This window comes from Rana temporaria, chromosome 10, assembly GCF_905171775.1.
Source record: "Rana temporaria chromosome 10, aRanTem1.1, whole genome shotgun sequence".
Lineage (NCBI taxonomy): Eukaryota > Metazoa > Chordata > Amphibia > Anura > Ranidae > Rana > Rana temporaria.
In genome coordinates, this window is record NC_053498.1 from 82,205,169 (window position 1) to 82,231,572 (window position 26,404).

Genomic DNA, 26,404 nt, shown 5'->3' on the forward strand with positions numbered 1-26,404 from the left:
TTGAAAACACAGATTGAAGTTTCCCTGAGTATTCGTTACATCTCCTTGGATTTTATATCACATTCAGCCTGGAAGTTGTCCGTCCTTCGAAGCTTTTGTTGGGACTTTGATACATACCATCTCTGAAACTCACATTGTGTTATAATTCATCTATTTTTTTTATATTTCCCAGTGAGTTCTCTCTCATTCACTCACAGTCACTGAGAGACCCTGATGACCTTTATTATCATTCATTTCCACTTGTTATGAGTTTTCTGTGTTATTATGCACTTTCACTTATATATATGTCATATTTATTCATTAGGATTTGGTGATTCACTTTTACCGTGTTTGTTTTCATGTGTATATACCATTTCTGGTTTACACTCAGATATTTCCAACTTTTGGTTATATCCCCTAGCGCTACACAAATTTTTGTACATTTTTAAAGCAATGTACAGGTACGTTGCTATGCGCACAGGAGCCATTCTGCCGACGTAAATGCGCGTTACACGGTCGGCAAGTGGTTAACAGACTGTATTTCTACCCTACTGCTGTAATAAACTACACATTTGTTTGTCTAAAGTGTTGTTTTTCATATTTTCAATATTCCAGGTATTAAGCTTAAATGTGAAAGGAATCTGACAATAGGAAGAAAAAGTGATAGAGAGCTGCACTGATACCAAGTGGAAAGAACAAAAATCACAGTTCCGTATGAAACCAAGATGTGCATATTTAAAGTGACTTTCGCATTTTGGGCTCTCTTCCATGCTCTTGGTAAGCCTTAACCTAAAATTTTCATGCAAATTTATAAAAAATGTAGGTATTAAAATGTGTGAATAGCATACAAATACAGAGCTAACCAAGAAATTAAACACATAAAGCCCTCACCACAAAATATTGTCATACAAAATTCTCACATTTTTGAATATTTTGTTTATAGTGAGAGGTTTATGTACAGAATTTAGCTTCTTGGTAGGCCCAGAATTTGTGTGCTATCTGTTTTATTATCCAATAATGATATTTATACAGCTGCTTTTGGGTAGGGGAGTCATAAAAGTTGGGTGCAAGATATTTGAGTTTTTATTCAAATGTGTAATTGATGTATTTTTATTTATTTTTTACCAAAAGACCCCCCCCCCCCCATACTCTGTTTTGTTAAATTTAAAGTACAATCAAAATCAAGCAAGTGCATTTTTTCATTAGTGCTTGTCAGTAAGACATTCAGGTGTCCCTTTATAAAATAGATATCAGCTTCAGGATCACGGCTGATCTCTGGGGTGTACCAGTTTACAGCCCTCAAAATTTAACTTGCCTGCTCGCATTTTGCGAGTAAATTTTGAGGGCTGGTGAGTGTGGGCTGCTTGGGAGTGGGGGGGGGGGCGAGCAAGGAGAGGAGAGAAGAGCCGAGCAGAGCCACGGCGTTCAAACCGCCGTCGTGGTGTCTTCTGGTGAATGGGGCGCGCTGCCTTCTGGGAACTGTGTGTATCCCAGGAGGCAGCTGCCCATTCACAAAGCGCCACGCGAGTCATGCATGTGCAGTAGGAAACAGGCAGTGAAGCCGTAAAGGCCTATTTCCCTTAGTGAGGATGGAGGCGCCAGGACCGAGCATTCGCCGTCGGGGGACCGACATCGTGGGCGACTAGGATAGGTAAGTGTCCTTATTAAAAGTCAGCAGCTACAGTGTTAGTAGCTGCTGACTTTAAAAGAAAAAAAAAACACGGGTGGAATCCCACTTTAAGAACCACAGAAAACCACCTTATTTTGCCTCCCCTATTGATCCCAATGCATTCGCCCAAAAATTTCAAAATTTTTATGAAATCCCACTATTTTGTTCTTGTTTAAAAGTGTTCTTTAAAGCGGGGGTTCACCCTAAAAAAAAATTCTAACATTACATCCAGCATACGAACGACATTTACAGTATGCAGGTCTTTTTTTTTTTTTGCCGTACATACCGATATAGTGTGATTTTCTCCCCGGCTTCCAGGTTCTGATTCCTGTGGGACTGGGCGTTCCTATCCCTGGGTTAGATGATTGACGTGCTGTGAAAAAAATCCCATGTCGCACAAGGCGCATCACCAGTTTTCCGTAAATAGCCGAGCTGCGAGTCGGCGCTATACGGCGCCTGCGCAGTCAGCTCTACACGGCGGGCGCAGGCACCGTATAGCTCCGACTCGCAGCTTGGCTATTTACCGAAAACCGGTGACGCGCCTTGTGCGACATGGGAACTTTTTCACAACACGTCAATCATCTAACCCAGGGATAGGAACGCCCAGTCCCGCGGGAATCAGAACCCAGAAGCCGGAGAGAAAATCACACTATATCGGTATGTACGGCGAAAAAAAAAAAAGACCTGCATACTGTAAATGTCGTTCGTTGCACATTGTTGAGTAGACAAAACAACATACAAGACATGCAATAACAGAGTGAATGTAGGTAGAATAACATTTGAAATCTCATAATTTTATACAAACTTTCAGAAAACTTTTTTTGGCTGTCTGAGTTTACATAATAAAAATGTGTGCTGTTTACATTGCAGAAGCAACTGTTCGTCTTGTTGGACCAAATCCATGTGAGGGGCGTTTAGAGATTTTCTATGGCAATGCTTGGGGTACAGTTTGCTCAGGATTGTGGGATTTAACTGATGCACAAGTTGTGTGCAGGCAACTTGGCTGTGGCATAGCAATTGAAGTATCCGGCAATGGCAAATATGGGCAAGGCCCTCCCTTTGGTGGACTGACTTACTTCCAATGTACTGGCACCGAAAGTGACCTATTAAGCTGTCCTTATACCATTCTGCCACATTCTCATATATACTTGTCTGACTCTGGAGCCAAGTGTTCAGGTAAGGAACTACTGGGTACAAATGTAATATACATTTTTACTGCTGTTAGCAGGAGCCCCCTAGAGGCCACAGGGGGAGTATTGCAAGCCATAGTAATTTACCTTAGACTCAGCTTCAGTGTGGGTTGATGACACATTCAGGCTGGAGGCAACACTGCACTCTAGAACCCCACACACCTGTAGAAGAACTGTGTCTTCTTCTTACCCGGCAACATGGTCTATGCCTGCCTGTCCCAACACACAATTTCAAAAGTAATTTTCAGAGCGTGGCACTCAGCGCTCAGTAAACTCCACCAGCTTGTCTCCTCATACTGTAACTTTAACTAGAGAGAAGGCACTATACTTCACTTTGTAAGGCTTTGCACACTGTGGTTCCCAGGCCCAGTGTTGCGTTTCACGCTGGGACGCATACAGCGACCGCGCGATGACGTCATCGTCCTGCGCCGCGTGCGTTCCAGCTTGGAATGCGGAAGTGTCGAATGCAATCAGCGATGCATTCGGCACACATGCCTCTCAGGTATAAACAGAACGGCGTGGATTACACACGCCATTCTATTATTGTCAGCCGTACCGGCCACGCTCCCACGCTGGACATCAAGCCAGGCTGGAACATCCTGGCCATGTAACAAATATCTTTCCTACGTCCATGCTGCCATTTGCTAGAGGCACCCTAAGAGATCTTCCTTGCTGACACCCTACACTACGGAATCCCTTGCTGCTAAACTCAAGCCCTGCAAATGGATAAGTAGCAATTATTTCATTTGTAGTGCCTCAGAAAGACCTGCTACATATATTGCTTCTAAACATTGCTGTATATAACTTGGTTTGCTAAATAACAACATACTGCTTGGGACTAACTATTGTGTCTATGGCTGTTTGCTGTGGTACATCTTAAAGGAACATGCTCTCTCAAATTAGCTGAGCTATATTTGCCTCTCTTATGCAACTATTAGTTGCGAGAACAATTGCTATTTACTACGTGCTTGACATAAGTTATTACTTGTCTATTGGCCCATGCCCTAAGTTACTGAACATGTTCGCCTAAACTTTTATATGCTAAGGGTTGAAGGTATTTCATACCTACTCCCTTAGTGGCCTAATGCATTTTTTTATGTTAAAGTGATATGATGTAGAGAACCCCCAAACTCCTGTTGTCTGATTGGATTGACGCCTGGGGTCCCGTACTGATAATCACTTGCATACAGGAGTGCATTGGAATCTTCACGTGCATCGTAATCTCTTAACGCTAGGGGTTGGATGCATGTTGTAATACGAATTAATTTTAAACCTCTAAAATAAATTGGTAGTCAAAAGATTTTTAAAAAACAGTACCATAATTCAAAGTCTAGTAAGATAGCAAGAGGACTCAGGGAACCCCAAGGACCCAAGAGAACCACAAAACAAAGTGGGCAGGGAGGACTATTGCGGTACAAGATGCGTGAGTGAACTCAGAAAAGAGCAGTTTTATCAAAAAATATAAATCAATTTATTAGTATAGTAACAAACACAAGACAAAGGTAAAAGGACATCAAACATCACAGACAATTAAAATGATACATGTAACGTGACAACCGATCAAGTCACCAGGGTGCAATCCCCTGGTGGGGGATCCAGGTGAGTGTTGGAGTCACGGTACGAAGGGCCTCTCTACTAGTTTTGCGATTCAAAATCACTTTGTCAGGAGATCTAGGAGCAGTTGTCCCATCAGTTCAAACGCCCAAAGCAACCACGGATATAGTATCTCCCACGGCGGCCGAGGGGGTGAATATGAAAGGGAACCTGCATTAAAAACAGGAAATAAGTTTAGGGTCCGAGGACCGACGGTCCCAGTAGGTAGTGAGTGCTGTAAGTAGCCAAGTTATTTGGTTACGGGGATAAAAGTGAGGAACCAGCAGTGAAACCCTTAAACCCTAATCAGGAAGAGCAAAGAAGCACTTAGAGTCCAGTGGGGCTCAAAATTTCCAGGGAGCCAGTTTTGATAAAACTGCTCTTTTCCGAGTTCACTCACGTATCTTGTACCGCAATAGTCCTCCCTGGCGACTTTGTTTTGTGCTTCTCTTGGGTCCTTGGGGTTTCCTGAGTCCTCTTGCTATCTTGCATGTTGTAATACGTCCACCCTTAGTTTCTCAACGCATTCTTATATGTGAGAGAGAGACTCCTGTTCTCTGATTGGAGTGATACCTGGGGTCCAATACTGAATTCTCACATAACATAGAGAAGTGCATTGAAATCCTTGCTAACCGCAGTTGTGGTTCACTCCCGTTCCAGTGTGACACCTAGTCTCTAAGAGGATTCTATACCACAGTGGGCTCCAACATGGGAACCTTGCCACTATGTGAGGTTCATGAGGTATAAGCTGCTCCTCACTACTAGAACCCCTGTCACTAGCCCCTGCCACAGATTTCTCTGTCAGCTGGCAGCTTCTGTTACTTGTTATACTCTCCACACACAATTTCTGTAACTTTACTTCTTAACCATAAGGCTGCATTCACACCTAAGCGACAGCCGCGTACGCGTGTAGCGGCAGATTTGCCGCGATTACAAATGTATTTTTTTTTTTTTTTTTTTTTCTAAAGTATTCCCATTGCTGTCTATGGGAAAACGCGCCTGTCGCGTGAAAAAAAGGGTCCGGGACTTTTTTTCAGGCGACAGGCGTTGCGCGTCTATGAGATGTGAACCATCTCCATAGACGGCAATGGGAATTCTCCCCTCTAGCGACAGAAGCGTCCCGCGTCGGGCGTTTTGTCGCTTAGGTGTGAATGCAGCCTAAAGGTTAACTGTAATGTTCTCTCCTTGTTCATAACCTAGAGGGTTAGCTCTGACTTTAACTCACTATTTCTTTTGAATACACCATGACTACACATTACTGTAATATTCTCCCCCACCTCAAGTAATCGACACAAGGCAACTTCTTCAGACAGGTACTTTGTTTATTGAATCGATTTAAAAATGCAATTACGGTAGTACATTTCCCAGAATAGTTATTTTACATAAAGAAATGTACTGTATATTACATTTGATGTGCAGTCCTTTGGCTGTACTCTTTCCCTAGTGGTGCTGCTCATACATGAAAAATAGGAAAGTCCGTACACACAAAGTTCATTTATGTGAATGCCCAAATCAGGTCCCAATTAAGGGGAATATTGGTGAAAGAATGATTTACATATAGTAGGTCCACACTTACTGCTCCCACACTGGACTGCACCACAAAGCTGGCTTTCAAATATTGTTTAGCTACATTTTACTATGTTCTTCACAATGGCCATTCGCTAAGAGAAGTAGGTAAAAATGTAGAAGATGATTCTAGAAAATGTGTTTTACAAAACCAGCCCTTTTGCTTTTTCCCAAAAGGCCAGTTTACATCTATGTGGTGATTTTTGGTGTGTTATATTTTAGACATGTTTTACATGGTATGCTACCATTGAACCCATAGAACAAGTGTTTTGGTGAAAGCACATCAAAGATACAGCATGCAGGACCTTTTTAATGCACAACACATTAAACACTCCTAAAAAACTCCTTATCTCTCTTTTGCTGACAACTAACATCATGTTCTTTATATTCAAGGGTCACGGAAAATTTTTCAGATTCAAATTCATGTGTCTTCAAACTATTCTTTGGATGCCATAAACAACACTGCAGAGGAAAAAGCGGTAAGCAGCTGAAACATATCTTTGTAAGGTTATGAAGCAGTAAAGTGAGCAGGGGGTGTAAATATTTGTGATGGGGCCCCATATCAAAACCAATAATACATCCTCTAGAGAGGCTTTGCTGGATCCTGGTACCCAGGGCACATACTGGGTGCCAGGGCCCAGGGTCTCCTTTTAGCGGACACAATTCATATGCATTACACAGTTTTGGAACATTGTTTAACCACTTAAGCCCCGGACCAATACGCTGTCTAAAGACCCAAGGTGTTTTTACAATTTGGCAATGCGCTGCTTTAACTGGTAATTGCGCGGTCATGCAATGTTGTACCGAAACGAAACTTGCGTCCTTTTCTTCCCACAAATAGAGCTTTATTTTGATGGTATTTGATCGCCTCTGCGATTTTTATTTTTTGCGATATAAACGCAAAAAGACCGTAAATTTTGAAAAAAAATGATTTTTCTTATAACAAAAAGTAAAAAATATCGAATAAACTAAATTTTAGTCAAACATTTAGGCCAAAATGTATTCAGCCACATGTCTTTAGTAAAAAAAATCGCATTAAGCGTATATTTATTGGTTTTCGCAAAAGTTATAGCGTCTACAAACTAGGGTACATTTTCTGGAATTTACACAGCTTTTATTTTATGACTGCCTATCTCATTTCTTGAGGTGCTAAAATGGCAGGGCAGTACAAAACCCCCCCAAATGACCCCATTTTGGAAAGTAGACACCCCAAGGAAACTGCTGAGAGGCATGTTGAGTCCATTGAATATTTAATTTTTTTGTCCCAAGTGATTGAATAATGACGAAAAAAAAATAAAAAAATAAATGTTTACAAAAAGTTGTCACTAAATGATATATTTCTCACACATGCCATGGTTATATGTGGAATTGCACCCCAAAATACATTCTGCTGCTTCTCCTGAGTACGGGGATACCACATGTGTGGGACTTTTTGGGAGCCTAGCCGCATACGGGGCCCCAAAACCAAGCACCGCCTTCAGCATTTCTAAGGGCACAAATTTTTGATTTCACTCCTCACTACCTATCAAGGTTTCGAAGGCCATAAAATGCCAAATAGCAAAAAACAAAAACAATGACCCCATTTTGGAAAGTAGACACCCTAAGCTATTTGCTGAGAGGCATGTCGAGTCCATGGAATATTTTATATTTTGACACAAGTTGCGGGAATATGACAAACTGATTTTTTTTTACAAAACGTTGTCACTAAATGATATATTGCTCACACATGCCATGGGCATGTGGAATTGCACCCCAAAATACATTCTGCTGCTTCTCCTGAGTACGGGGATACCACATGTGTGGGACTTTTTGGGAGCCTAGCCGCGTACGGGACCCCGAAAACCAATCACCGCCTTCAGGATTTCTAAGGGCATAAATTTTTGATTTCACTCCTCACTACCTATCACAGTTTCGAAGGCAATAAAATGCCAAAACAGCACAAAACCCCCCCAAATGACCCCATTTTGGAAAGTAGACACCCCAAGCTATTGCTGAGAGGGATGTTGAGTCCATGGAATATTTAATTTTTTTGCCACAAGTCACTGAATAATGACCAAAAAAAAAAAATTACAAAACGTTGTCACTAAATGATATATTTCTCACACATGCACGGTTATATGTGGAATTGCACCCCAAAATACATTCTGCTGCTTCTCCTGAGTACGGGGATACCACATGTGTGGGACTTTTTGGGAGCCTAGCCGCGTACGGGGCCCCGAAAACCAAGCACTGCCTTCAAGATTTGTGTGAGTGAAATCAAAAATTTATGTCCTTAGAAATCTTGAAGGCGGTGCTTGGTTTTCGGGGTCTCATACGCGGCTAGGCTCCCAAAAAGTCCACACATGTGGTATCCCCGTACTCAGGAGAAGCAGCAGAATGTATTTTGGGGTGCAATTCCACATATAACCATGGCATGTGTGAGAAATATATCATTTAGTGACAATGTTTTGTACATTTTTTTTTTTAATTTTTTTTGGTCATGATTCAATCACTTGGGGCAAAAAAATTAAATATTCCATGGACTCAACATGCCTCTCAGCAAATAGCTTGGGGTGTCTACTTTCCAAAATGGGGTCATTTGGGGGGGTTTTGTGCTATTTTGGCATTTTATGGCCTTCGAAACTGTGATAGGTAGTGAGGAGTGAAATCAAAAATTTGCGCCCTTAGAAATGCTAAAGGCGGTGCTTGGTTTTCGGGGTCCCGTACGCGGCTAGGCTCCCAAAAAGTCCCAAACATGTGGTATCCCCGTACTCAGGAGAAGCAGCAGAATGTATTTTAGGGTGCAACTCCACATATAACCATGGCATGTGTGAGCAATATATCATTTAGTGACAATTTTTTTTTTTTTTTTTTTCTCATTATTCAATCACTTTGGACAAAAAAAAAAAAATCAATGGACTCAACATGCCTCTCAGCAGTTTCCTTGGGGTGTCTTCTTTCCAAAATGGGGTCATTTGGGGTTTTTTTGTGCTATTTTGGCATTTTATGGCCTTCGAAACTGTGATAGGTAGTGAGGAGTGAAATCAAAAATTTACACCCTTAGAAAGCCTGAAGGCGGTGATTGGTTTTTGGGGTCCCGTACGCGGCTAGGCTCCCAAAAAGTCTCACACATGTGGTATCCCCGTACTCAGGAGAAGCAGCAGAATGTATTTTGGGGTGTAATTCCACATATGCCCATGGCATGTTTGAGCAATATATCATTTAGTGACAACTTTGCGCAAGAAAAAATAATATATATATATATATATATATTTATATTTCCGCAACTTGGGTCAAAATCTAAAATATTCCATGGACTTAAGATGCCTCTCAGCAAATAGCTTGGGGTGTCTACTTTCCAAAATGGGGTCATTTGGGGGGGTTTTCAATTGTCCTGGCATTTTATGCACAACAATTAGAAGCTTATGTCACACATCACCCACTCTTCTAACCACTTGAAGAAAAAGTTTGTTTACATAAAAACATATTATTTTTTTGCAAGAAAGTTAAGTTGAACCCCCAAACATTATATATTTTTTTAAAGCAAAGGCCCTACAGATTAAAATGGTGGGTGTTGCAAAAAAAATTTCCACACAGTATTTGCGCAGCGTTTTTTCAAACGCATTTTTTGGGGAAAAAATACACTTTTTTTTATTTTAAAGCACTAAAACACACTATATTGCCCAAATTATTGATGAAATAAAAATTATGATCTTAGGCCGAGTACATGGATACCAAACACGACATACTTTAAAATTGCGCACAAACGCGCAGTGGCGACAAACTACATACATTTTTAAAAGCCTTTAAAAGCCTTTACAGGTTACCACATTAGATTTACAGAGTAGGTCTACTGCTTAAATGACTGCCCTCGATCTGCCCTTCGCGGTGATACCTCACATGCATGGTGCAATTGCTGTTTACATATGACTCCAGACCGACGCTTGCGTTCGCCTTTGCGCAAGAGCAGGGGGGGACAGGGATGCTTTTTTTTATTTTTTTATTTTTTTATATATTTATTTCGCTTTTTTTATTTTATTTGTTAACTGTTCCTTCCATTTATTTATTTTTTTACCATTTTTATTGTTATCTCAGGGAATGTAAATATCCCTTATGATAGCAATAGTTAGTGACAGGTACTCTTTTTTTTTTTAAATGGGGTCTATTAGACCCTAGATCTTTCCTCTGCCCTCAAAGCATCTGACCACACCAAGATCGGTGTGATAAAATGCTTTCCCATATTCTCAATGGCGCCGTTTATATCTGGGGGGGGGGGACATTCCCTCCCACTGAATGTAAAAGCAGTCTAGAGGCTAATTAGCCGCTAGGACTGCTTTTACATAAAAGCCGACCGCAGGCTGAAAAGAATGATACCAAGATGATGCCTAAACCCGCAGGCATCATTCTGGTATAACCATTCAAAGTCCAGCAACATACCAGTACGTTGATGGTTCTTGTTGGACATGTATTGTAATCTTTTTTTTTTTTCATGCAGCCTGTTGGCTGAACAAAAAAAAGATTGATCGGTGGGTATGCCCACCATTAGAATACCTCCCTTCATCCACCCACTTCTAATGATGGGCATACATGCACCATTTATATATGCCGAAGCATGGGGGCATCCTCCCGCAAAAAAGTTATGCCGCGTACGGTCGGACTTTTCTATGCCGCGTACACACGGTCGGACTTTTCTATGCCGTGTACACATGGTCAGACTTTTCCACAGGAAAGCCTCCGTAGGAATGTCAACCGTATGTACGCGGCATTAGGAGCAAAATCGCTCCTCCGCCCCTAATGCCCCCATGCTCCGGCATATATGCTCTTTTTTGAACTGTAGTGGTGAAATCACCTCCTACAGCATTGGAGTCGCGGCTTTATATATCGTGGGAGCAAACGCTGTTGCTGTCACGCTAAATAAATCCGCACTGCAACTGAATGGCGTACCTGCTAAGCAAATGATGGTTAACATTAAAACAAAGTAACATTCCAGTATAACAGTAAGATCATACCATACCTGCAAAGCAAATACCTATAAAAAAACATAGTAAAAAATAAAACATTTTTTAACGCAACCTGTGCCTAAAATATATATATGCCGAAGCATAGGGGCATCCTCCCGCAAAAAAGTTATGCCGCGTACGGTCGGACTTTTCTATGCCGCGTACACACGGTCGGACTTTTCTATGCCGTGTACACATGGTCAGACTTTTCCACGGGAAAGCCTCCGTAGGAATGTCAACCGTATGTACGCGGCATTAGGAGCAAAATCGCTCCTCCGCCCCTGCTGCCCCCATGCTTCGGCATATATGCTCTTTTTTTTTAATGTGGTGGTGAAATCACCTCCTACAGCACTGGAGTCGCGGCTTTATATATCGTGGGAGCAAACGCTGTTGCTGTCAAGATAAATAAGTCCGCGCAACAGCTGAATGGCGTACCTGAAAACAGTAAAATAAATTACATACCTGAAAAGCAAGCATGAAAAAACATAACAACAATAAAACTTTGCAGAATAGAATACAGTAAAAAAGAGCAGAACAATAGAGAGAGAATAGAGAGGGAGAGAACAATAAAACGACAACTATTTTTGTTTTTTTTTATTTTATATTTTTTTGTGTGTTTTTATTTTTTACTTTTTTTTTTTTTTTTTTTTAACACTTTTTTTTGTAACTGTGGACTGTAACTTCAACTTTTCGGTTCCAGGTTTGGGTCTCTCAAAATGCGATGGCATCTTGGGAGACCCTGTGTGAGTGTGCCTAGCCTGTGAAATGTTTCACCCTACACTAATAATTAACGTGTGTGTGGAAGCGTTCAAAACATTCACCAATACAAAGACCAGGATTGGCAGGACATTTGGGACAAAAATAACGGGTGTCACGCCTAAATCCGCGCTTGGTACAGACACGACATTTTCTTTGGGGGGCTCGTTGGGTAGGGGTACTCTCGAGGACATAAGAAAAATGCCTCTCATGCAGTCGGCTTACTGCATTTGGTAGGGGCTGGTGAGGTACAGTACCGCCTGGATACAGGAGTTCTGTGATGATATCCCTCTGGAATTGAAGGAAGGATTCATTCCGTCCTGAAGCTCTGTATACGACATGAGCATTCAGTAGAGCCAATTGAAATAAATGTAGAGACACTTTTTTGTACCAGCGTCTCGTCTTACGGGCAATATGATACGGCGCCATTAACTGGTCGTTGAGGTCCACCCCTCCCATATTAAGGTTATATTCGTGGACACAGAGGGGTTTCTCCACAACACCAGTCGCCGTATGAATTTGGACTGTCGTGTCTGCGTGAAGGGTGGTAAGAACGAAAACATTCCTATTGTCCCGCCACTTCACAGCGAGCAAATTTTTACATCTGCAGCAGGCTCTCGCCCCCGGCCTAATACGGGCATCTACAAGCCGCTGGGGAAGCCCCGGCGATTAGGTCGCACGGTGCCACATGCTCCAATCTGTTGATCAAATAAGTGGCTAAAAAGTGGCACGCTGCTGTAAAAATTGTCCACATACAAATGGTACCCCTTTCCGAATAAGGGTGACACCAAGTCCCAAACAATCTTGCCAGCGCTCCCCATGTAATCTGGGCATCCTTCCGGCTCTACCTGACTATCTTTTCCCTCGTAAACCCTAAAGCTCCATGTGTAGCCTGTGGCCCTGTCACAGAGCTTATAGAGCTTGACCCCGTATCTGGAACGCTTGCTGGGAAGGTACTGTTTGAAAGACAAGCGGCCAGCAAATTTAATCAGGGACTCATCAACGCATACAACCTGCTGGGGATTAAACAAGGCTGCAAAACGTTCGTTGAAATGGTTTACGAGGGGCCGAATTTTGTAGAGCCGGTCAAATTCAGGGTCTCCACGTGGACGACAAAGTGCATTGTCACTGAAATGCAGGAACCGCAGGATCGCCTCGTATCGTTTCCTGGCCATGTGAGCAGAGAAAACGGGCATATGGTCGATGGGATGTGTGGACCAATACATCCGCAATGACGGAAATTTGTGTATGCCCATGTTGAGGGTAAGGCCCAGAAAGGTCTTAAATTCGGAAACCTCGAGAGGTTTCCATTCTTTGGCAAGGCGAGACTGGGGGTTAGCGGCGATGTAGGTACCAGCATATAAATTAGTCCACAATAGATCTATAGAGATCTTCCGTGAAATACAGCGAATAAAAATCAAGTGACGTAAAGTTCGCTGTATCCACCTGAATACCGGGTTGGCCAGTGAATGGGGGAAGTACAGGTGCTGTAGAAGTGGTGGGGACCCAATCAGGATAGGCAAATTCTACAGGAAGGGCACTATGGGCACGACGGGCCTGTCTCTGTCTTCTTCTTGGTGGCAGCGGGACACTACTTGTGCTTGCCACATCGCCAGCTTGAACTGCACTTATGGGACTCGCCACGTCACCAAGTGTTACTGCAGTGCTGGATAAACGACCAGGGTGTACTAGGCCGCTGGTGCTTGCCAATCCACCAGAAGGAATAGCGGCGCTAGTACTGGATCTCTGCTCCATACGAGGGTCCTGCGGTTCTTGCTGCTCAACAACATCAGAATGGGATCGGGTACGCCTGGCCTTAGCAGGGACCTCAACTTCGTCGTGCGAGCTATCTGACATGGAGCCGCTGTCGTAAATGGGTTCATATTCTGAGCCAGAATCTGTCAGATGCGTGACCTCCTCCTCTTCACTATCTGACATGCACATGAACTCCAAGGCCTGCTTATCATTGTACCTTCGGTTTGCCATTTTGGACTCTAAATTTAGTGGTACAATGGTAAGGATTCACAGGTAAAAAAGCACCTGACTATAGAAAAGCAAATGTAGAAAACGCTTAAAAAAAAACTGTAAGCGATCGCAGGGATCAGGCCTGTCTCTGCGAACGCTGCAGTTATGTGTCTTGTGTTTTGTAAGTGACAGTGATCGATCGATACTGCACTTGGGTGGGTTGGGCTGGGCAGAGGGGGAAAACGCAGGTGCTAGCGGGTATCTGGGCTGATTCCGCTAACAATGCGTTTTTGGGTACCCTAAACTGCTGGGTACGCTAGTATAGATCTGATCAGATCAGGTATCGATCCGTTCAGATCCTATACCACTAAGGGGGGTGTATGCTTAGCGAGTGGGTGTAAGCGGTACTGGCTCTAACCTAACGCTGCCTGGGGCGACGCAGACCCTGACTGGCGCTAAAATTAAATTTATATCACCCGCCGGGTGATCAGGGGGTTAAACCTATTGGGTTATATACGGCGGGTGCTCTGATGCTATAAACAGCAAACTAACCAACCAGCGTCAACTGTAACACTTATACGGTGATCACTGGTGAAAGGGTTAACTAGGGGGCAATCGGGGGGTTAAAACCTTTATTCGGTAATATATGGGGGTACCTGACGCTTTCTAAAAACCTGGTGGCGAACCTAAAATAACTAAATAACTAACTGGCTAACCACGTCACCAGTGACACTTATACAGTGATCAGTGGTGAAAGGGTTAACTCTAGGGGCAATCAGGGGTTAAAACCTTTATTTATGGGGGTACCTAACGCTATATAAACCTGGCGGCGAACCTCAAAAAAAACTAACTGCCTAGCGGCAACAGTGACACTAATACAGCGATCAGAAACCGATCGCTTAGTGACACTGGCAATAGGGGTGAAAGGGTTAACTCTAGGGGCAATCAGGGGTTAAAACCTTTATTTATGGGGGTACCTAACGCTATATAAACCTGGCGGCGAACCTCAAAAAAAACTAACTGCCTAGCGGCAACAGTGACACTAATACAGCGATCAGAAACCGATCGCTTAGTGACACTGGCAATAGGGGTGAAAGGGTTAACTCTAGGGGCAATCAGGGGTTAAACCTTTATTGGGGGGGGGTAGGGGGCTACCCTGGACCTAAAGGGGCCTAAACCTAACTGCCCTGACACTTTTTTCTGTCACACTGACACTAAAAGCAGTGATCAGAAAATAAATGATCACTGCAATCAGTGACACTGTGACAGGGGGTGATCTGGGGGTGATCGGGGGGGGTTATGTGCCTATGTGTGCTGTGTCAGTGTGCTGTTGGTGTAACTCACAGTACAGACGTCTTCTCTCCTCTGGAACCGGACGAAAAGACCGCCAGAGGGGAGAAAACGTCACTTCCTCTCTGCCTGTGTTTACAGTTACACAGGCAGGGAGGGCTCAGGTGGAAGCTCATTCGCGGAGGGAGATCGAGAGGGGACGGCTGGAAACCAATAGCCGCCCCCTCCTCCCGGACCTCCCGTACACCGTTCCCGGCCCTCGCATGTACCGGAGGGGGTCCCGATCGGACCCCCGAACCCGGGTAAGGCGGGGACGTACATGTACGCCCATGTGCCTGTACGTGCCATATTGTGGACGTATATGTACATGCGGGGGTCGGGAACTGGTTAATATATCTAATTTTCATTCCATCTGTTATTTATTTTGCCATCACCATATTGTGACATTACGGCATTACAGTTTTTGGACCAGTTCCTTTTTGTTCAGTTAAAAAGATAAGTGCCATCATGGTATCCTGACAGCCCCCCAACATTGTATTCTGAGTTTCCAGAGGTGCCCCTGGTTTATTAGGATCCTAGATATTTTTCAAAGTGAAATACTGCGCTGTCTGTGTAACACACCCTATGAGTGTATTAAGTGATATGAAATAATAAATGAGCTGCTGCAACTAAAATGTGAGATACACATAATAAAACAAATAAATAAATTAAGCTGCGCTGCAAGATAAATATGTGACATATAAATCATAAATCCAGTGATATATGAATCATAAACCAAGAGCAATCAAAGAAGACTGGAAACCTTCCTCCTAAGTCCACAAATGATGTGACAAAGCAGACTGATGGACCCAGATGGTTAATACGTATCACATGAAACCAGGATAAGTTCCCTTCCCAGTGTCCTTATCACTGTTAACCACTTACCCCCCGGAACATATTGCTGCCTAAAGACCAGAGTACTTTTTGCGATTCGGGACTGCGTCGCTTTAACAGACAATTGCGCGGTCGTGCGACGTGGCTCCCAAACAAAATTGGCGTCCTTTTTTTCCCACAAATAGAGCTTTCTTTTGGTGGTATTTGATCACCTCTGCGTTTTTTATTTTTTGCGCTATAAACAAAAATAGAGCGACAATTTTGAAAAAAATGAATATTTTTTACTTTTTGCTGTAATAAATATCCCCCAAAAATATATAAAAAAACATTTTTTTTCCTCAGTTTAGGCCGATACGTATTCTTCTACATATTTTTCGTAAAAAAAATCGCAATAAGCGTTTATTGATTGGTTTGCGCAAAAGTTATAGCGTTTACAAAATAGGGGGTATTTTTATGGCATTTTTATTAATATTTTTTTTACTAGTAATGGCGGCGATCAGCGATTTTTTTTTCGGTATTGCGACATTATGGCGGACACTTCGGACATTTTTGATACATTTTTGGGACCATTGGCATTTTTATAGCGATCAGTGCTATAAAAATGCATTAGATTACTATAAAAATGCCACTGGCAGTGAAGGGGTTAACACTAGGGGGCGGGGAAGGGGTTAAGTATGCCTGGGTGTGTTCTTACTGTGGGGGGGGGGGGTGGCCTCACTAGGGGAAACACTGATTTTCTGTTCATACATTGTATGAACAGAAAATCAGCATTTCCCCTGCTGACAGGAACGAGAGCTGTGTGTTTACACACACAGCTCCCGTTCCCCGCTCTGTACCGAGCGATCGCGTGTGCCCGGCGGCGATCGCGCCCGCCGGGCACACGCACGGGAGTCGGGGGCGAGCGGGGAGCGCGCGCGCGCGCCTCCGGCGGCGCGCACGCGCCCCCTAGTGGCGGCTATACGATAGGACGTATAGCTACGGGCTCTCGCCCAGGAGAGCCGACCTGCCGCCGTATAATGACGGTGGCTGGTCGGCTACTAGTTAATAATGAAAACAGGAAAAAAAATGTATATAGGTTCCACACTAAAAAAAATCCAGAACACAGTTTTAAAGACAAATCTTCAAAAGGATGATACACAGTGACTTCAAATCAATAAACGCCAAGGAAGAAATGATGGGATAAGATAGAAAAAGATCCTCCACCTTTTACATCAACGCTGCTTACCAGCTAATTTGATCTCTTTTAAGGGAGATCGCATTCGCTTGTGGCTATTACCCCAGCCCTGGGTCTCTATGGTGGACAGCAGGCACTCCTGGGTCCTCTGCGCCAGAAATCCTCTGTATAATCCTTAATTAATGGTTTCCCATGTAGGTGAAAAAAGCTACCATAATGTAATACTGCATAACATTTGCATAAAATGTATTTAGTAAAAACAAGGATGTACACTTACAATTAGGTAGAAATATAAAAGCATGTCATATGTATTCGAGCCGGCTGGCTCTCGGTATCTGCCTGTTCCTTCCAGGAATTTGCGTTGTTCGCAGTATTACATTATGGTAGCTTTTTTCACCTACAAGGGGAACCAATAATTACGGATTATACAGAGAATTTCTGGCACAGAGGACCCAGGAGTGCCTGGCACTGATGGACACTGATAGGTGGCACTGATGGGTACTGATAGGTGGCACTGATGGGCACTGGTAGGTGACACTGATGGGCAGCACTATTGATGAGGTACTGATTAGTGACTTTGATAGGTGGCAATGTGGGCACTGATAGGTGGCACTGTGGGCACTGATGGGTGGTACTGTGGGCACTGGTAGGTGGCGAAGTTAGGCACTGGTAGGCGGCACTGTTGTGCAATGGTAGGTGGCACTGACAGGTGGCAAACATGGGCATAGATGAGCTGGGCAGTTCTCCCTGATTGGGTCCGATGTCCCTTCGTCACCACTATTAGCGTGAAGAGAAAAAATAGCCGATTACCGGCTCTGTTTACGTCACATGATCAGCTGTCATTGGTTGACAGCTGATCACGTGGTAAGGGATCTGTGATCCACTGAGTCTCATAGACTTGTTGATCACAGAGTGAGCCACGCGTCCTGCAGGGGGCGCGCAGGCCGCTCGAGCATGGGAGGACGTCTATTGAAGGCCTCCCGGCAATTCAGGTCCACTCTGTAGCTGTCATTTGGCTATAGCGCAGATGGTGGTTAAGCAGTTGAAGCAATCTTTTTTTTTCCTTTTTGGATAAAGGTTTTACATAAATTAATAAAAGATGATCATTGGTTTGTCTCAACCCTATAACTGCCACTTTTGCAGGACAGCTTGGTCTGCTACAGAAAGGTAAAAACAAGAGACTCACTGGCCGGTTCACCAATAATAAACTATGTTACAGGAGTGGCTCAGAAAAACAAAGACTGCTATGTTAATGCTACTGTCAGAGTGTATCATATATGTAATTTTTGATTTTTGGCCATAGTTACATTTTACTTGTATCCCAGTGTATGTACTAAACCCTGTTCCTACTTGTAGCCACGTAGTGCTGGGACCCCTGCTCTCACAGGCTCTATATAAATCACATTGTTTGCAATTGGACTTTGATCTTTAACCCCTTGGCGCCGACGTCACTTAAATATGCGGCCTCACTGCACTGGTCTTTTTGCCGCAGGGGCGCATATTTCCGTCTCTCCCTTTATGCTGGAAGCGTGCTGCACAGCATGCTTCCAGCACAGAGACCGGGCTCTCATCATGATCGGGACATGGAACTTGAGATTCTGGGTCACCTAAACGCTGTGACAGCCTATGATTGTCTATCACAGTGATCAGTCACTGTGAAGCCCGCCCCCGTGTTTTCTGTCTCTGTGAATGAATGAGAAACATACTGTATATTGTATATTTCTCTGTCCTTGCAGAGAAAGAATAAAAAAGTGTGTGTGTAAAAAATGTAAAATAAAATAATAATTAAAACAATTACATAAAAAAAAAAAAAAAAATTGATTTGGGTCAAGGTCAGGGTCAGTATTTTTTGCACAGTTAATTTTAATTATTGTAGTATCCATGTCAGCCCTCGTTCACATTGACTGCAGCTTTGAAATCGTGCGATTGTCAGTGCGACTTTGGGTGTGACTTGAAAGACATCTGTGCGTATTCATGCACAGATGTCTATCATGCATTTATGCTCAGATGACTATTGAAGTCGCACCCAAAATTGCCAAAAATACTTTTTCCATCGGATTTTCCAATTGTGTGTAGCCCCATCTGATTTTTTTTTCGTCGGAAATTCCGATGAATTCCATCGGAGTTTAGATATACAACATGTTCTATATTTTTCCGATGGAATTCCGATGTGATCACCTCTCTGTGGATCGGCACACCACGCGATCCGTGGATTGAGCCCATAGCCTAGCTCCGAAGCGGCGGCCATCTTGGTACACCCGGCGGCGGCCTAGGTGAGCGGCACGCTGATGTCATCATCACCCGCATCAACTGCTCGTGGATCTGCCTGCTTGTGTAGTGGTAAGCAAGCAGACAATCATATATACAGTGGGGGAGATGTGGGGAGATGTGGATATTACAGTGGGGGAGTTGTGGATCTTATAGTGGGGGAGATGTGGATATTACAGTGGGGGAGATGTCTGTGGATATTACAGTGGGGGGAGATGTGGATATTACAGTGGGGGGAGATGTGGATATTACAGTGGGGGATATGTCTGTGGATATTACAGTGGGGAGATGTGGATATTACAGTGGGGAGATGTGGATATTACAGTGGGGAGATGTGGATATTACAGTGGGGGAGATGACGTGGATATTACAGTGGGGAGATGTGGATATTACAGTGGGGGAGATGTCTGTGGATATTACAGTGGGGGAGATGTCTGTGGATATTACAGTGGGGAGATGTGGATATTACAGTGGGGAGATGTGGATATTACAGTGGGGGAGATGACGTGGATATTACAGTGGGGAGATGTGGATATTACAGTGGGGGAGATGATGTGGATATTACAGTGGGGGAGATGTGAAAATTACAGTGGGGGGAGATGTGGATATTACGGTGGGGGAGATGTGGATATTATGGTGGGGGAGATGTGGATATTACAGTGGGGGAGATGACGTGGGTATTACAGTGGGGAGATGTGGATATTACAGTGGGGGAGATGACGTGGATATTACAGTGGGGAGACATGAATATTACAGTGGGGGAGATGACGTGGATATTACAGTGGGGGAGATGTGGATATTACAGTGGGGAGATGTGGATATTACAGTGGGGAGATGTGGATATTACGGTGGGGGAGATGTGGATATTATGGTGGGGGAGATGTGGATATTACAGTGGGGGAGATGACTTGGGTATTACAGTGGGGAGATGTGGATATTACAGTGGGGGAGATGACGTGGATTTTACAGTGGGGAGACATGAATATTACAGTGGGGAAGATGACGTGGATATTACAGTGGGGGAGATGTGGATATTACAGTGGGGAGATGTGGATATTACAGTGGGGAGATGTGGATATTACAGTGGGGGAGATGACGTGGATATTAAAGTAGGGAAGATGTGGATATTACAGTGGGGGAAATGACGTGGATATTAAAGTGGGGGACATGTGGATATTATAGTGGGGGAGATGACGTGGATATTACAGTGGGGGGGATGTGTATGTTACAGTGGGGCAGATGACGTGGATATTACAGTGGGGGAGATGACGTGGATATTACAGTGGGGGGAGATGACGTGGATATTACAGTGGGGGAGATGACGTGGACATTACAGTGGGGGAGATGACGTGGATATTACAGTGGGGAGATGACGTGGATATTACAGTGGGGGTGATGACGACATTACAGTTATAATTAATCTAAATTAGTCAATTAATCGATTTAAAAAAATTGATTAATCGAACACGAAAATTTTAATCAGTAACAGCCCTAGTTATTAAGTAACCTGCAGATCCGGGAACCAAATGTCAAGAACATACACATAGGAGAGTAATAATAGAAAAAAAAAATCACATTGTAATTAGACCAAGGGAAAGTGCATGTACATACAGTGGAACAAACAAATATATACGTATCAATGCTATTACTTCCTGCACTGGACGAATGCCTATCACTGATTTAAAACTGAAAATACTGCATTTGACCATTTGATGGCGCTTCATACCACAGGAAATTTCTATGATACTTAGTGCCACCAAGTAATTTATTATTTTTCATTTTATGCAAAATTTGCATATGCAAATTTGCTTTAAACACACCATATAAAGTCTTAATTTAATCCTTTGCACCCAAAAACCCTTAAATAGAATTTGCTGTTATATTTTCAGAACCCACAATGAAAATAAACAGTTTTTGAAAAATGGGTATTTTTTACTTTAGACATAAAAATCTTTTATAAAAACCGCTTTAACTGTTTCATCTTTTTATTTTGTCATTTTTCCCAGTTGCTTTCAACTCTCTCCAGTCTAGCAGGGCAGAATTTACTTGACCTCAAAATCAGAAGGAAGGTGAAATTGTAAGCAGCCATTCATCTGTGACCTAGACAAACCATGAAAGTGAATCAAACTAACAGCTGTACCTTAAAGGTTATTAGTAGCTATTTCATTTTAATATGTATGTGTTCAATAAAGATATGTATATGCTTTCTGTTTTTATTTCCTGGAAAAAAGTGACTTAGAACAACAATGTATAAATCATTCTGTTCTATATGTAGTGTAATTTGTGTGTGTAGAGGCTACAATGTCGATGTGTTTATAACAGATATAGGGGCAGATCCACAAAAGGATTACGCCGGCGTATCTACTGATACGCCGGCGTAATTTAAAATTTCCTGCGTCGTATCTTTGTTTTGAATCCTCAAAACAAGATACGACGGCATCTGGGATCGATCCGACAGGCGTACGTCTTCGTACGCCGTCGGATCTAAGATGCAATTTTTCGGCGGCCGCTAGGTGGCGTTCCCGTCGAAATCCGCGTCTAGTATGCAAATTAGCTATTTACGGCGATCCACGAACGTACGTCGGCCCGTTGCTTTTTTTTCCGTCATTTGCGTTCGGCTTTTTCCGGCATATAGTTAAAGCTGCTATACTGAGGCGTACTCAATGTTAAGTATGGCCGTCCTTCCCGCGTACAATTTTGAATTTTTTACGTTGTTTGTGCAAGTCGTTCGCGAATAGGAATTTGCATAGAATGACGTCACCGTCGTAAGCATTGGCGGGTTCCGGTTTAATTTCGAGCATGCGCACTGGGATACCCCTAGGGACGGCGCATGCGCAGTTCCAAAAAAACATTGTTTACGTTGGGTCACAACGTATTGACATAAAACACGCCCCCATCACTTCTATTTGAATTCCGCACCCTTACGCCGCAACAGATACACTACGCCGTCGTAACTTACGGCGCAAATTCGTGGAATTCAAACCAAAAAAATTTAAGTTACAGCGGCGTAGTGTATCTTAGATACGCTACGCCCGGCGCAATAATGCGCCGTTGTATGTGGATCTACCCCATAGTGTATTGTATGAGTGCACGGATAAACGTATTAAAGCCCAACTCCAGTCAAAGCATCTATTTAGAGCCTCTGTTAGGTTTATATTGCTATATATGCACCATATATGTCTTTACCTTATGTGTAGGGGCAGTAGCAAACAACAAATGGCATTGTGGATCATATATTCGAAATATTTGGCCAGCACACCCGAAAGATGGACTGCCCTCTGGAAGCAGTACCCAAAAAAAGGAAAACAGAGGGCAAATGACTAGTCACCAATATTGCTTGTGTTCTCATTGCAGCTGATCTTTTCCCAATTACTGATTTCCAGTGTCCTTTGTATGGAGGTAGAGGTAGGGCTTTGCTTCCTTATGTTAGAACCTCCAACAAGTCTCCAAACTGTGGTCCGGGGGAGGCAGATGTGGCACTTTGCTTGCCTTTATCTGGCCCTTGGGGCACTATTCCACCAACTTACACCAATGATTGAGTACCATTCACAATACTGATCCCATGATTGGGGCACTGTTCTTCTCATTGATATCAACAATTGGGCCCTATTCCTCCTATTAAAACCAATGTTGGGGCTCTGATGCCAGGGCAATTTTTAACTCTCACTGTCCATAGTCTGGGCCCCTAAAGCCTGAAGGACAGTAAACTGGCACATTGTTTAGAAAGTTTGGAGACCCCTGCTCCAGACCTTCTGAGACTATGAGGCAGCAGTGCCTTAGATCTCACACTTCAGATATACAGCTATAAGGCCCCTTTCACACGGGGCAGATCAGTAATGATCCGCCTCCGTATGCTCCGTATGCTCAGCGGGGATAGCTCCATTGATCCCCGCTGAGCCGTCGGATGACAGGGCGGTCCCCGCACACTGTGCAGGGACCGCCCTGTTTTTTCTCCGCTCTCCCCTATGGGGGGATCGGATGAACACAGACCGTATGTCCGTGTTCATCCGATCTGATCCACAGACGGAAATAAAAATAGGGTTTTCTTCTGTCTGCTGAATCGGATCATTGCGAAGGCGGACGAGATCAGGTGTCAGCGGATGTTCATCTCATAGGGACCAATGTATGTCCCTTTTTCATCCGCAAACGGATGGATGAAAAAGGGGCCTTAGGCTGTTTGCTTTATTTATTTTACTTTATTTTAATAAAAAATATATATTTTGACACTGTTTTTAAAAAAAAAAAACACTTTTATTCCTATTACAAGGAATGTAAACATCCCTTGTAATAGGAAAAAGCATGATAGGACCTCTTAAATATGAGATCTGGTATCAAAAAGACCTCAGATCTCATATTTACACAAAAATGCAATAAAAATAAATAAAACATTTTTTATTTAACTAAAAAAATAAAATAAAATGTCCCATTAAGAGCATTGAGCGGAAGTGGCATTTTGACGTTGCTTCCGCTCTGCAATGATATGGAGACGGGTGGGGGCCATCTTCCCCTCACTCATCTCCATGTCAGCCCAGGAACAGAACCCGATTGCCTTTGCTGCTGCCGATGGCTCCGGTAAGCGGAGGAGGGCAACGGAGAGCAGTGGGAGCCGATAAAAGTGATCTCACACTGAATCCACCGCAGAGACCACTTTTATCTGAAAGCGGGCCGCCCGCTCTTGAAGAGGGTACCAGGATTATGGTAGCTAGCTGCTACCATAACAACGGTATTCCTCTTCAAACTAGGGAGGTAAAACGACGGCGGGTGGTCCGTAAGTGGTTAAAAAAAAAAAAATTACAGAGAAGGGTATAAGCACAAAGAGAAAAAAATATTTTGGGATGTAAAGGTCTGTTTAAAAAAAGTATATTCTGCCTAACTTTTATGTAATTTCTCCCTCTGTCGCTAGTTAGTGCTAGTTAGTGCAGTCCTAGCTAGACCTTCCCCCATTTATTCCATGTTCCCTCAGTCAGTAATGTGCAGAGACAGGGCGTAGGAAAGTCATTGTCTTGTCAGGCCCCGTCCAAACCGATGAGAATGGTCCGACGGACCGTTTTCATCGGTTCACAGCTGAAGTGGCCTGATGGTCTGATGTGTGTACACACCATCATTCCAAAAACCGATCGGGTCAGAACGCAGTGGCGTCAAACACACGATGTGCTGAATAAAACGAAGTTCAATGCTTCCAAGCATGCGTCGACTTGATTCTGAGCATGCGCGGGTTTTGAACCGATGCTTTTCTGTACTAACCATCGGTTTGGACCGATGGGGCAGCGGTCCATCGGTTCGGTTTTGAAGCATGTTTTAAAATTTTGGACCGAAGGAAAACAGACCGATGGGCTATACACACCGTCGGTTTGGACCGATGAAACTGAACCTCGGTCCATTCTCATCGGTTTTGTCCGACCGTGTGTACGGGGCCTAACGCTTCAAAAGACTGGAAAAAACATCCTCTGTACTGAAATTAGCTAAAGTAATTAGTATTTGTTTGTAATGTCTGGTCTTACTGAATAGTTTAGCTTGGTTGGTGACATACTGTCCAGACAGACCTGGTTCTTATGAGAATATGGTCATGGGCATGTGAAACAGAACAAATACTATAAAATATTATAACAATTAAAGCTGGACTCCTGACATACAGCACATGAAATAAATAAATAAGCATTACAGTCAGTATAAAAACATATTTTTGATGGAGTGGGGAAGACATATAACTTCTTACAGTGTTTTCAGAATAGTTTGTTTCAATCCCGTCCTAGGCACAAACTCTACCTCTATTTTCTGTATGGGTCTTATAGTGGCCACACACCCTTTAATTTTACTACCCATTTAATATGTGATTTAATAAAAACATTTGAACCCACAAATAATAAAATAGCCATAACTTCTCTTCTTTTAATAATCTAGACTCAGTTTAAATCAGATTCTTTAGACTCTGCACATTAGCACTGTTTAATGTCACTGAAATGTCTTGAGCCTTTTTTTTTATCCAGTCTACAATTGGAACCTAAATATCTCATAAGACTTTTTGTTACAAATTAATGAATATCAATTAGCTCAATTATTCTTCTACAACACATTAAAGGGGTTGTAAACCTTTGTGTTTTTTCACCTTAAAAGTTGATGTTACCACTCTCATCCTTTTCTAAACTACGGCCATAGTGCTGCATCCAGTCAAAATCCAGAAAAGTAACCACATGACTTCAGAAATGGAGTGGGGGTGGAAATTTAAAAATAATGCCTGTCTCTAAGCTAGTACATAAGATATGTAAATAACCTGTCACTCACATAGCAAGGGGGCGGTAAACGACTAAGGCTTTTCTCTGTAAGTCCGTTTTATTTCACTGAACAATAAAAGAGGATGCTCAGAGCTGGATTAACTCTGTGTGTCAAGACTGGGCACAGATGATAGGAAATCTTATATGTACATTGTGACATCAAAGAATAAAAAATATTTATTTGGGTTTACATCCACTTTAATGTATCCTATACATTAAGGTGAAAAAACACCTTGCAGTCACCGCCACCCCGAGCACCCGTTTTACTTACCTAAGCTCTGAATGTCCGTGGGCGCGACCCACGCGTTGCTTTCCCCCCTGGTCCCTGTCGGTTTTTCATTGTATGATTGATAGCAGCACAGCCATTGGCTCCCCTTGCTGTCAATCACATCCAATGATGCGGCCGCCGGCTTGTATGGAACTTGAGCGCACCCGCAAGCTAACCCCCTTGGGAGAGCGCTTCCCAGAGGGGGTTAGCTCTTGTGGGGAGAAGCTGCAAGAGCCACCGTGGGACCCCAGAAGAGGACGATCGGGGCCACTCTGTTCAAAACGAACTGCACGGTGGAGGTAAGTATGACATGTTTTTTTTTCTTAAACAATCTGCAAACCTTTACAACCCCTTTAAGGTTCATTCACCACGGCCAATTAGCACACCCTACAAATTCCATTGGCAACAATCTGTGGATTTCTGTGTCTGGAATGACAGGTGTGTGCGAAGAGCTACAGCTGCTAAATCCATACAAAGTATGAACAGGCTGGTGCTGGCAACAGCTATTAATGCCTGTTCACACAGCCAGCGATTACCAGCAGTGATTGTGGCTAAGAGGCAA

The 26,404-nt window shown here is 43.2% G+C and overlaps 1 protein-coding gene across 1 annotated transcript; it reads left to right on the forward strand.

The window, feature by feature from the left end:
* Positions 1 to 598: 598 nt before the first annotated feature.
* On the forward strand, positions 599 to 21,570 carry LOC120916076 (scavenger receptor cysteine-rich type 1 protein M130-like). The gene is made up of 4 exons (XM_040326909.1): positions 599 to 756; positions 2,519 to 2,824; positions 6,391 to 6,476; positions 21,309 to 21,570. Exons 1-4 carry the CDS (start codon positions 705 to 707, stop codon positions 21,381 to 21,383), a joined length of 519 nt encoding a protein of 172 aa, XP_040182843.1. The 5' UTR covers positions 599 to 704; the 3' UTR covers positions 21,384 to 21,570.
* The last annotated feature ends 4,834 nt before the right edge of the window (positions 21,571 to 26,404 follow it).

Coding starts and splice junctions, on each gene's coding strand:
- LOC120916076 (XM_040326909.1), top strand. CDS start 705: ATGTGCATATTTAAAGTGACTTTCGCATTTTGGGCTCTCTTCCATGCT. Junction 757..2,518: donor GGCTCTCTTCCATGCTCTTG/GTAAGCCTTAAC, acceptor TTTACATTGCAG/AAGCAACTGTTCGTCTTGTT. Junction 2,825..6,390: donor CTCTGGAGCCAAGTGTTCAG/GTAAGGAACTAC, acceptor TTTATATTCAAG/GGTCACGGAAAATTTTTCAG.